This window comes from Talpa europaea (genome assembly GCF_964194135.1).
Source record: "Talpa europaea genome assembly, chromosome: 9".
NCBI classification, from domain to species: Eukaryota; Metazoa; Chordata; class Mammalia; order Eulipotyphla; family Talpidae; genus Talpa; species Talpa europaea.
The window spans coordinates 112,523,852-112,537,287 of record NC_140076.1 but is presented as its reverse complement, the minus strand read 5'-3'; the positions used below and the strand labels follow the sequence as shown (position 1 = coordinate 112,537,287).

The 13,436-nt window shown below is 38.7% G+C and overlaps 1 protein-coding gene across 1 annotated transcript in view; it reads left to right on the top strand.

The window, feature by feature from the left end:
- GDAP2 (ganglioside induced differentiation associated protein 2) overlaps window positions 1–13,436 on the top strand; it is a gene marked incomplete at its 3' end in the record, with an annotated part of 40,959 nt that overhangs the window by 21,573 nt on the left and 5,950 nt on the right. Inside the window, exons 8-11 of the mRNA XM_084244353.1 lie at window positions 1,733–1,809; window positions 2,768–2,844; window positions 5,383–5,522; window positions 6,015–6,069. Coding sequence (XP_084100479.1) covers window positions 1,733–1,809; window positions 2,768–2,844; window positions 5,383–5,522; window positions 6,015–6,069 — 349 coding nt within the window. The remainder of the gene's footprint in view (window positions 1–1,732; window positions 1,810–2,767; window positions 2,845–5,382; window positions 5,523–6,014; window positions 6,070–13,436) is intronic.

Below are 13,436 nucleotides of genomic sequence, written 5' to 3'. Positions count from 1 at the left end.
TTTAGAAGAAGAAATCCTGTGTTATGAAAACATTAACAAGGATGTAAAGTAATGGGATTTCATTAATAAATAATCTTATGCCAAAAAATACTTTGATATAGAAGAAAATGTGACTAAATAATCAAATTAGCCTTCCATATTGCAACAACCTCTATGAGAGTCAAGGGGAATTAATCCTAGGAGTAGCTGGATGAAGATGCAGCCGTGATTTGTTGCCTTCAAATTCATTCCAGGCCCCTCCAACCAGGAACATCGCTGGTTTTTCCACAGTAACTCCAAACCTTTCTTGAAACGTAAAACCTTTAAGAAGCTGATGTAAACTATTGGCTAAATCATAAAACTATTAGAAAATAGTACACGCATCTAGAGATTTAGATAAATAACCTAGGAAATGAATCCAGGTGAAAATCCAGAGTAGCGTGTATGAGCAAAGAGCACTGCAATGAAAAGGGTCTTTTCTTGGGACGGCGGGGGGGGGGGGGGGGGGGATGGTCTTTTCTTGACGGGCAGATTGTATCCTAAACCAATATTAAAAGCTGTTGTCTCTGACTTTTCAGTTCCCACAGATGGGCACATTTCCAAATTTCAAAAGGCAAACTGTATACCAAGTGTATTTTTCTACAATCAGTAACATTCTCTATTGTTACCACCTGTTGATTGTAAACCGTTTGTATTGGACTTCCTGTCGTGGACCCTCAGTGGCGTGGCTGCACTTTATGGCTGATAGGTGCCCCACTTAAGCACCCTTTTGCAGACCAGGGAACTGTGGTTCATGGGGCTGAAGCAGCTGCACAGAAAGTGACAGGATGGGGACCCAAGTCTCCCCTCTCCTGGTTTTTTGATTGTTTTTTAATTTTGTGGGCTGCTGCCATCTATGACTTAGATGCCTCAGGATTATTTTTGATAGAGTCAGGTACCTTGAAAGTTTTTTGGTTTCCACATCAAATAAGTGGCAATTTGAATTTTAAGAAAGGCATATGAAACAATAGAAAAATGTGTGGACCTTTCCAGAAACCTTAATGTAACTTCACATTCAACTCTACCATTAATGGATGGGTAATTCTAGGATTAACTCAGCATTTGCAGGTCATTTCTCTACTTTGAGATCATGAACATCCTTTCCAGCTTTAAAATCCATAGTCAAAGCTAAAGTACAGTCCCTTTGATCTGGTATAGGGGGCTTTAGCACCACTCATTGACCAGCCATTAATGTACCTAGGCTTTCCAGATGATATCACCACATTCTTTTGTGGCCCCATGTAACATGTGCAACAGTCCCTGTTTTTCTTCTGAATAGTGAGCTCTTGAGGCCAGTGACATTATCTGTTCATGAGAGTATTCTCAATACCCATCATGTAGTGAGCACAGAATAAGTCTTCGTTGAATGAGTGAGCACTGCTTTCTCCGTCTATATTTTTTTACTAAAGGAAAGCAACAGCATTTAAAAATGATCTTACTTTGAACACTTGGTTTCTTACCCATTTATCTGAGTAGTTTTCATCTGATCATAAAAGATGTTTTAAATCTTTTAATAGGAACATCTTCCTTTCACAGTGTTTGTGTTAATTTTATCACTAATACATAGAGATTCCGTCTATTACATAACAGCTTCTTTGACTCCTTCCTCAATATAATGAAACATCAGTTCTTTAGGAACAGGGAAAGAACAGATTCCATTTGTAATGCAAGATACAGGGGTATGTTGTAATAATTTTATCCCTTATTTCTCTAGTTATAATCGCTGGTTATGTCAAGCAAGGTCTGAGGATCTGTCCGATATTGCTTCTCTAAAAGCCTTATACCAAACAGGTGAGTTGTTCTCAGTAGCATGCTGTTGGAGACTTCCGTTTCTCCAGTTTTGCCCACTTATCTATGAATAAACTCTTTTGTACTAATGAGGATAGTTTTTGCTTGTTGTAAAGATGTTTAAAATAACATCTCAACCCATAATATTTTCAACTTGTAGTTGTACATTGATTAACTTCATTTCTTCTTAGTGTCCTTTTTCATACCTTTTAAAATTCCTTTCCTGCCTTTGGAAGTAACATATATTTGCTGTGTAAGTTCAGTCCTTACATAAATGTATATTGACATAGACAATTCTCAGATTACCACTCTATCTCCATTATATTTCTTTTACAAACACTAGTTGTTAATTTTCAGATTTATAAAAAGATCTTTGCCCTGCGAACTTACCTTTGACTGACCCTAATTTAAAACCTGTAAGAGACCTTATCTTAAAAGTGAGGGCAGGGCCTCCCTGGTGGCGCAGCGGTTGAGCGCTGGGTTACGAAGCTGCACGCAGCCTCTGCAGCGCCGGTTCGATCCCCGGCTGCTCCCCGGCCACCGGAGGAGGGTCCCACATGGCGCGCAGACCTCTCCTGCCGCCTGCTGCTCCCCTCAGCAGTGTACTTCGGTCCTTCTGCCTGCTCTGCTCCCCGCTCTGGCTCTAGTGAATTCTCTCACCCTCCCGTGCTTCTGACTATACCCAGTGCATGTATAAACAAAACAAACAAACAAATAAAATAAATAAATAAAGCATGCCTCTAAAAAAAAAAAAGTGAGGGCAATCATCAGCACCTCATGAGGCTAAAAAAAAGTTGTTTTCCACAGAGTACACGATTTCTGAAGATGAAATTTGAGAAGCTTAATGATGCTGGTTTTCGACCTTTTACAGTGGTGTAGAATATTTTCATGGGGTAAAAGCTCAGGATAGATACTGCTTCTGGAGTGGTTTCTGGGTGCTGACTCCATCTCCTGTGTGCAGGTGTTGATAACTGTGGCCGGACAGTGATGGTGGTCGTCGGAAGGAACATTCCTGTCACATTAATAGATATGGACAAGGTAAGCCATGAAAAGGTCCTGTTTTCCAAATAATGTTCATTTTAAAAATCAATAGGATGTGAATTGGGAGTCAGGACTTCAGAATATGGATCCAACACAATCATGCGTGGCTGATGGAGTAGCAGCTCTGGTCTTTGAGTTAGTGATCATCATTTCGGTAAGTTAGGGATTTACTTTTGTTCTGTAGGAGACACAAAAATACTGGGATAGCAAAATTTGATCTCTCAAAATGCAGCCGCTTTGTTTTGGATATAACTGTCAAATTTGGGGTTGGAATCATTCCAGTTGTACTTACAGTCAAATTCTGCCTTTCTTAAAAAGAAACCAGCTCTTGAATAGCTATGAGAAAAGAAGAAATCAGGGTAGTTAACTCAAGAAGGCATAATTCCATAATTCTTTCATTTAGAGGCAAAGGACAGAAATAGATGATTCATAGAAGTGATATAATTGGTAAATAAAAGTAAGAAACGTTTAACCTGATCAGTAGTGACTAGAATAAAATATCTCTTTGTACCTTGAACATTAGCCAAAGCTTTTTTAAAAAGTAATCATTGTCATCAAAGATAAATCAAAACTAATAAAAAATGGGCACACCCATGGACCCAGTGATTCCATTCCTGAGTGTGTGCTAAGGACATATTCCGGAGTATGGAAATAGCTATAGGCCTTGAAACTGCCCAAATGGAACTGCTTGGGCAAGAGACATTTGACTTCACGGGATAAACATGTAGCTCTTCCTAGCACATTAGTTTTATTAGAAACTTAGTGCAAAAGGAAGAGAATCTCTTTAACTCGTAAATAATTCTTAACCATAGTAAAAAAAAAAAATTGTATTTCAAAATGTAAAAATGGCACAGAATTTTAAGATGAAACCCAGTTGTACCAAAGCAGAGAACTGCCTCTTGCTTAGTCCTTAGATGCCTGGTCACTGGTGTTTGGGCCTGTCGTCTTACTTACAGGCTCATTTGTAGCAAAAATTACTTAAGTGTGCATGCACAAATGGAATGGTCTGTGAGCCTTAAAATTATGGTTATGGAGACAGGTACTATAGAGAAATGTTTGCAATGTAATGCCAGTAGGATAGAAAGGGATATATTAAGTACTATATTCACTTCCCTTTTTTTTTTTTTTTTTTAAGCATAAAGATAAAAACTAGAAGTAAATATCTCAAAATGGCTTTCACAGTTCTGGGGAGAATTTTTTTTCAACTTTTTTTTTGTCATGTGGCAGTCCTTCTTGTAATGAAAAAATAAGTGGAAGATGGGAAATTTGAAGCCAAAAGTGGGAATGTTAATTGCTCTGGGGAGGGCATGCAAAATGGACAGAAAGAAGACCAGAAACAGTGTGATAATAAAAGTACATGCCTGCACTTTCATTCATGCACACAGAAAAAACTCAACTGAATGCAATTATATCATTGAAGTTCCTGTTTGTGGTCACTTGTGTTCATAATAATCAGTATGGCATTCATCCTCATCATTAATAATTGACTCAGTAAGAACATATACCCTGCATTTGATTTTGGTGTGCTCTTGCTTGGTGTCCTGGGTATTCGTGAAGAATTACTTCAGAAAAAATAAAATGAGCTGAATTGTGTGGTCCAAACCAGGTTATAACTGAAGAGATACTGTGTTTTCTTAGTGACCCCCATCTGTGTATGCTGGAGACCTGGGGTCCTAATCCATAGTAATCCAATTGTGTTCATGCCAAGACTTCCCTGAGGAGGATGTGGAAAATAGTCTGACTGATAGTAATCCTTCACTTGGTGGGTCTTAGCTTCTTCTTTGTCGTTATTTTTAGCTAAACCTCTTGGTCATACGGGCCTTACCCAGATTGTATCGCTGCTTTGTGTTTAAAGGTTCTTGTAAATTTCATTCTTCTTGAAATGGATTAATTCTCCAAACTATCTAGGTCACATTAGATTTGAGTGTTCACAGCTCTAGAAAAGCTGCCCAGCCCGTTGCCAACTACTGACTAAACCTGTTCTCATTTTACTTCCGATCGGCATTAAAGATGCTAAGAAAACTCATAGTGAGCTATATGGGATATCATGTCCCATATAGCTGTCCTTTCACAATTACTCTTGGGTGGGTGAGAGCCATGAGTTGTTACCGCAGTAGAAACTGCAAAGACTTTTCACAGAGTTCAGGCAGAAACTTCAAGAATGATTAAAAGTCTAGAAATTTTATTTCTAAAGATTTTGATATCATTAGCTTAGAGAGTAAAAACCTAGGAAGGACCAAAGAACTCTGTCAAATATATAACGAATTATTTGAGAACATAGAGACCGTTCTCTTCCATCACTTAAAATCAGACAAAAAGAAAATATGCTGTAGCATTTATGAAAATTATTAAACTGGCTTGATTCACTCTCTTGAAAAAATCTTTTTAAAGAGAAGAGAGGCTGGGTCTAAAATGTCCATCTGCAGTACCTGAGGCGTGGATTAGCTTAATCTTCTGGGCTTTTCACTCTCTTGGACTTTGTGAAGTAGATTACTATGTAAAGGATCTTTACCTTTACTCCTGTTTTCCTCCTAGGCTCTCTTATACTTCATCCATGTCATGGATCACATCGCTGTGAAGGAGTATGTGTTAGTGTATTTTCACACACTGACCAGCGAGTACAATCACCTGGACTCCGACTTCCTGAAGAAACTCTACGACGTCGTTGATGTCAAGTTAGTTACTTTTGCAAATTACGAAGGGCCAAAAATAGCTTTTTTCTTTCCTAATATTAAATAGTAGCAAACATTGCTATATATTCTGTGAAAGGATATTTCATATAACAAAGATTGGTAAATCTTGATTAAGTAAATCATATGTATATTTTCCTCCTTTTAACTTAAGCTTTTAAAACTTTAAGAAGGACTTGGGGTCATTACCTATCTTTGCATATAAAATAATAAATACTATCTCCTATTTATATGGTATATCAAAATACATTTATAAATATTTCATTAATTATGTATTTACTTTGTCTTACCTGTAGGTAATTTTATCACATTGCCTATGAGACAGATACATTAAATAATGAAATGTTCTCTAAATTGCCTTTGACACATCACGAAAAATTAATGTCTGTGAATATATTCATATAAAGAGATAATTGTCCATAATGTTGACTGATTTTAGGTATGACTCATACTGACCCATTTTTTAATTTGAATCAGGTACAAGAGGAATTTGAAGGCTGTTTATTTTGTTCATCCAACATTTCGTTCAAAGGTACAGTTATTTTCTTTTTATTTAAATCTTGAATTTGGGTTATGAGTGGCAGCATAGTAAGATATATTTCACCATGTTAATTTTGCTGTCACTATTGTGATTACTAATTTCCTTGTTTACACTTTTTTTAAAAAAATTTATTTATGCACACAAGGATTCACCAGAGACAAACTGGAGAGTAGAACAGGCAGATTGACTGAAATACACTGCTGAAGGGAGCAGTGGTCGAGCAGGCTCTCCTCTCTGCTGCACCATGTGGGTCAGCTCCGTGGCCGGGGATCGAACTCGTGCTAGAGAGGCTGCCGATAGCTGTGTCTTAACCCCTTGCACCACCAGGGAGGCCCCTAATCCCCTTTTTATAAATGCTCTCCAGTTGTAATCCTGATGTTTTGTTTCCTTGTAACCTCTCTCTTTGTGGGTGACCCTTACAAGTTGTCCACATCTCAGTCCTTGTCCCTTCCTACTCTTCATTCATCTGAGCTCTGGTTATGTTGTTGGTCCAGAGAACACTTTCCCTTCTCTGCTTCTGATTGACTCCTGTTTCACCTTGAGATCTCAACTCAACAGTTACTTTCTATAAAATACCTTCCCTGACCAGTCCTGCAACTAGTAGGTGCGCCTGCATCCCTTAAGATGCTTTTATCTCTAAGTCTTGTTTAATTTCCTGCCTTATACGTTAGATTGAGAGATCCATGCGGCTCGGAATATAGCTGTCTTGATCCCAGCAATATCCTAGAGTCTAATTCTGTATCTGGACTTCATTAAGACACCTAGTTCTTTTACTTCTTCTAAAAATGACATCTTTCTTTCCTTATTTTCTTCCCTATTCAGCCTAAAACCCATGTTCCATCACTTCAGCCATTCTTGTTAATGCCTAAAATAAGTCGTGACCTTTTCCCTTTTCATCACACCTGCCATTAAAACCTGTTCTTGAGATAGATGATATTTGTCATACATTCCTTTGCATAAGTTTGCCTACCTCTGATCTAGAGAAAAACCGAAGATTTAGTGGTTCACTAGGTGCTTAAGGGTGAGAGGAAGGGCAGCATCACCCAAGACTCCCAAGTGGCATCAGCTGCAAGGATCATGTGTTGGAATATAAATTTGAGAGCCAACATCGAATTGAAAAAAAAAAGCAAAAACTTTAACCCTTAAATGTACTGATGAAGAAAACCGCAGACTTAGAAGCGGGCCGCTAAACCCTGGAGGAGCTCAAGTAAAAGTAAATATCAAGTGAGTAAGAGAACCAAAATAGGGCAGTGCAATGAGAGCCGGGGGATGGGGAGCCATCTCGGACAGCAGACGTGGTCATTATGTAAAGCATTGTGGAGAAACCACCGTGAGTGAGAGGTCCTCATGATTTGTGATTGAGAGATGAGTAAAGATCAGAGAGAGAATGTTTTCCACTTTGGGATCTCTTAATTGTTTACAAAATTGTTAAGTTTTCTCATCCAAGTACTGTCTTTAAAATTTACACCAAGTATATTAAGTAATTCTTTGCAAATTGCAAATTTCCTTTTGGTCTCTCAGTGTCAGAACAGCACAGTAAGTGCTAATTAGATGCTTATGGGGGTGCTGCTTGTCCAGTCAAAAAAAAATTTACAACATGTGAACAGTCAGCTGAGTGAAGGGCTTTTCGTATTCTTGGTTCAGTTAAGTTCTGATTACATGGTCCTATCAGATGATTTTCCTATCATTTTGTTTTTAGTAAATAGCTAATATTTTTCTTTTCATAGCACTTACGGAAGTAGTGCTTGAACAAAACCTCATCGTCCATTTGTTTTTGGTTCATCCAGTAGCTCTGAAATTTTTTTCTTTAATGGACACAAGCAGAATGATTAACTTGGCCCTTAGTATGTCTTTGCAAGAATGTCTACACTGACCAGTTTGATTCCGTCTATATGGGAAGTGCTCACTCATGTAATAAGGTACCAAAAAGAAACAAAATACATCTGGATCAAAAAGGAGCAAATAAAACTATTTATAGATAACATGATCATCTCTGTAGACAATTCTGTAATAGCCTCAGAAAAGATACTAGAATTAATGAGTGTCATCAAGGATTCAGGGTTTAAGATCAGTATTCAAAAATTGACTGGCTATATTAGAAACAAATAACCAGATCAAAACATAAAAAGCAATATTTACACTAGCATCAAAAACTAGCAAGTGCTTAGGGGTGAATATAATGAAAGAGGGGGAAGACTTGTGTAAAAATTAAGTTTACTGCAAAACATTAACTGGAGAAATTAAAGGAGAACTTAAAAAAAGACATGTACTTTGTGTAAAATACCATCTTAGAAGACTTTATATTGTTAAACTATCAGTATTTACTAAACCTGTAGTTTCAATTTAATCTCAGTCAGAATTCCCCCGAGCTTTTTTATACAAGTTGATTGGTCAAAATAGTAAGAATCTACAAAAGCTGAAACAACTTTGTAAAAGAATAAAGTTAAAGAACCAACACTCCCTGCATTCAAGGTTATCCTAAAGCTGAAGTACTCAAGACAGTAAAGTATTGGCATAAATGTAAACAAATGCATCAATGAATAGGATGGAGAATCCAGAAATAGACTTGTATGTATACATATGTGTATACACATGTGGGTAACTTACATTTGACACAAGTGTAAAGTCAGATCAGTGGAAAGGGATAGTCTGTTCAATAAATGATATTAGAACAATTGGAATCCATATGCAAAAAAGTGAACTTGACCCGTGTCTTGCTTCATAATCAAAACTTAATTGGAAATGAATCAAAGACCTAATTGTAAAGTGTAAAACTGTTAAACTTCTAGAAGAAAAGGCTTTGTGTCCTTGAGTAAAGCAAAGATTTTCCAGATAAAACACCAAAAGCACAACCCCTGAAAGGAATCAGACTTCATCAAAATAAAAAAACTTCTGTCTTCTTAGTGATAGTTACGATAATGAAAGGACAAACCACAAAACATTTATCTGATAAAAGACTTGTCTTTCAAGCATAGACAGAAATCTCAAAAATCAGTAATAAGGAAACAACTCAATTTAGAAGTGGGCAGATGAGGGCCTCCCTCGTGGCCTTGGCGTTAAGTCTCAGCGCTACTATTGCAAAGCCCAGAGTTTGATCCCTGGCCAGGGAGCTGACCCACATGGCGCAGTAGACCTCTCCCGTTTCCACACTCTGTCTCCGGTGAATCCTCTCACCCTCCCTGGCCTGTACCCCAGTTCTATGCAAAAATGAATAAATAAAAATCTAAAAAGAAAAGTGGGCAGAAGATTTATACCAACACTTCAAAGAAGATACACAGTTGGCCTATCAGCACATGACAAGATGTTCAGCATAGTGATTAGGAAAGTGCAAATCAGACCATACTGTGATAACCATACATGCCAGTTAGACTGGTATACCAAATCCGTGCTAATCAGAATATAAAACGTCACAAACACTTGGGAACTTAATTTGACAGTTTATTTTGAAAGTTCAACATATATTCAATATGTACCATGTGATCCAGTCATTCCTCTCGTAAGGATTTACCCCAGACAGATGAAAACGTCCACATAGAGACTGCTACACATGTGCTCATAGCAGCTTTATCTATGAGAGCCAGAAGCCAGAAGCAACTCACCTGCCATCACTGGGAGATTGAAAACCAAACTGTGGGAAAGCTGTGCAAGAGACGACTCCTCGGGAGGACGGCTGCAGCTGCGACAGCGCCGTTAGCCTCCAACTAACACACCAAGGAAAAGCCAAACAGAAAAGAGCACTCACTGTATGGTTTCATTCACGTAAAATTCTAGGGGAAAAGGATTAGGGTCAAAATAAGGGGGAGTGCAATTGTATGGGGAATATAACCAAAATGAAAATGCATACATTGTGCAAAAATGAAAAATGATGAAAGAATTATATTTAAAAAATTAAAAAAATAAAAGTGGCAAAAATATGACATCAAAAAAAAAAATTCTAGGGGACAGAGTCAAATTAATTCAATTCCTGTGTGACTGCAGAAAGCAGCGCAGGGAGGAGCGGCAGGAGGAAGCAGCTACAAGGACCCTCGGAACCTTTGGGAGTGATGGGCACGTTCATTTTCTTGATTGTGATGATTTCATTGGTATACACATGTCAGAACTTATCAAAGTGAACAGTTTAATAGGTGTACTTTATTGTGTATTAATAATGTTTCCATGAAGCTATAAATGCAACGAGATACCTTTGCGCTACCACGATAATGGATAAAATTTAAGGCTCACAATGCAAAAGTGCTGGCATGGGGAGCCCCTGAAATTCTCCGTAAGTGGGAAAGTGAAGCTGTCCAAACACTTTGAGGAAAATTACAATTTCTTGTACACTAAGCATATACCTTATCTGTGACCCAGCAGTTTGACTGCTAGTATTTACTCAAGTGACATGAAAGCATATGCACATAGAAAAGAATATTCACAGCAGCTTTAGTCATAGCAGCCAACGGCTGGAAGCAGCCCAGATGGCCTTCAACAGGATGATGAATAACTAGACTAGGGAATATTCTTTCATGGGGTATTACTTGGCAATAAAGGAGAACACCCTGATACATGCACCAGCATGGAAGAATCTCCAAAACTTTATGCTAAGGGAAAGAAGCCATCGTGAAAGAGTCACTGTGTGATTACATTCCTTTGAGATACTGGAGTGAGCAAAATTAACCCCTGGAAGGAAAAAAATCCAAGCAGCATTGCCTCTGAGGAGAGGGGCATCAGGGGCGAGAAACATGAGGAGCTTTCTGCGATGATGAAAATAGTTATCTCAACAGGAGTTTGTTTGCATTTGTCTGAACAGCAAAAGGAGACTTAAAATCTGCATTTCATCAAATATAAATTTTATAGCAAAGAAACTGAACAAAAATGAACTCTAGTTATAAAGATATGAGTGTCATAATCAGGGGAAATTTCCTGGTGTCTGCAGTTTACTCTGAAATGGCAGTCAGAGCGTAAGCTGGATTAATACATGGCCAGAGGGACGCAGTGTGATGAAGGAAATATAAGGAAAATGTTCACGCTTGTCTGAGGAGTGGCTGTCCTGGTGTCTACTGTAAACATCCTTCAACTGTAGTGAATGTTTTCGTAATAATTTTTTTTTCAATGGAAAAAACTTTCTTCTTTCTCTCACAAGTTCAGCCTTACCAGAAGAGTATCCCTTTGTAACCCCACTTATAAAAATACACAGCCACTGCATGCTGTATATTAGAAGGTTAATAACTCCCCTTCCAATGCCACTGATGGATGGCGTTACCAGAGTGTCAAGCCACAAGTCTTGGCTGTCACATCGGCTGGGAGGCTTAAGGAATCAGTGCAAAGGGCAGGTTGGGAGAGGCTGAAGACCAGATGTACTAAGTGAGAGCCATTACATTACGTCTCCATAATATTTTGGGTTGGGGAAAATAAAAGAACTGAAAGACTAAATTACCCCAGGCATAATAAAACCCATCATTGTTTTATACTAAGTGAAAACTGTAAATGGAGTATTCTTGGTTATAAATAATGAGATGAAATCAAGAGATAATAAAAACCATCACCTCACACAGTTCTAATTTCCATACTTCTGAGATCATTTCCAGGCCCCTCTATCCAACGTGTTAATAAATTGACTGCTCATATAAATCACTCATGCTTTTCCTTTGAAGTTTACTAACAGAATGCACACAAGCAGAGTTTCAGCCCGCTGTGGAGCCTGGTGCTGGGCGATGGCTTGAGTGCACATGTATGTGAACAGGCTTCTCCTGGCTTAGAGTGTTCTGTGACCCTGTGCTCTTGGCTTTGCATTTGTGAGTAATTGGGTGAAAGAATCTCTAGATTCATAAAATGCCACAGCAGTCCTTCAAATTTTTAATTTTCTTCAGTTTTTTAAAATAGATACTAAATATTTCAACTTTATCTAAACTAAGGAATATTTATAACTTATTCCAAATAATTGAAAATTACAAGCTGAGCTGCATGAAACCAAAATGCAGAAAAGTGGGGCCTGTGCTCAGGGGTCTCTCTCCACAGCAACAGCAAAAATGGAGCCGAGTTTGCACTTCTGGCTGCTGAGTCCTTTTCTCCTGATTTCTGCTATGTCCTGGAGAATGTAAAGGAGGCCTTGGGAGAAAATGCAAGAGAGAAATGGGTTTCTCTTTCAAATATTGCACATTCAAGGTTGTGGCCTGTTCTTCCCCAACCAAACCTTCTCTTTGAATGACCCATTGCACCCCACCCTGTCAGTATGGTCAGCATATTCAAGAGTGCTTACTAAATTATAAAATGGGGCCTCCCTGGTGGTGCAGGGGTTAAAGACAGTGCTATCAAACTATTGCCAGCCACTGCAGCAACAGTTTGATCTCTGACCGGCCAGGGAGCAATACACATCGTGCAGCAGACCACTCCTGTCTCGCCCGCTGCTCGCTTCAGCAGTGTATTTCAGCCATTCTGCCTGTTCTGCTCCCTACTCTCTCTGATGAATCCTCTCACACCCCCTCCCCACATATACCTCTGGCTTACACCCCAGTTCTTGTATGCATAAATAAATAAATCTTTAAAAACAAACAAAATAAAATTATAAAATGAGGAGGGATCTTAAAAATCATTTAGGTCTAAGTTGTTCATTTTAGAGAGGAAGTAACAGACCCAGATTGCAGCACAGTTTATTTTTATTATAGAAGGAATATTAGGCTGTCCCCAAATAGTATTAAAGTACCAAGTCCAGAAACTCTAATTTCTCCATTTGTTAAATCTTTCAACACATCCTAAATTCCTTACTTTTTATGTCAGACATTAATTATACCGTATGGTATTGAATAAGATGATCCCAACACTGGGGAGTTTACTGTTTAGACAATCAGATAATACAGTACAGAATGTTAATGATGCAATATGACTAAGCAGTGTTGGAACACTTAGAAGGGAGCTTCTTTTCCAGCTTTGGGTGGAGGGTAGTCACAGAACTCATTGAGATGATCTGAGCTCTCAATTATCCAAGGAAAGCCTCAAGGAAAAGCTATCAGACCTGAAAGGCAGCATGTAAGGTGTTTGAGGTGAGACAGTGCCGTGCATGTTTCCTGTGTCTTCTAATTCTGTGGCTTTGGAACCAACATTTTTTCCAAATAGCACAGCTCCTTGCATCTAAATAGGTGTTTTCACATTTTCCCTGAGCCATTTATAGCATTTAGCACATTTTGCCGTAGGTAGCTGTTCTGACAATCTAGCTCCTCTGCCAGATTCTCACCACCCCCGTCCCCCTGTGAGCAGAGTGGCACCATCACTGTCACCCCACTACTGCACTGCTGTCACCTGCACTACTGCACAGCGCCGAGTGCACCGTAGAGGCCCGGCAGGTGTCAGTAATTGCTTGCACAAATGCCTCTCCTCGCACATCC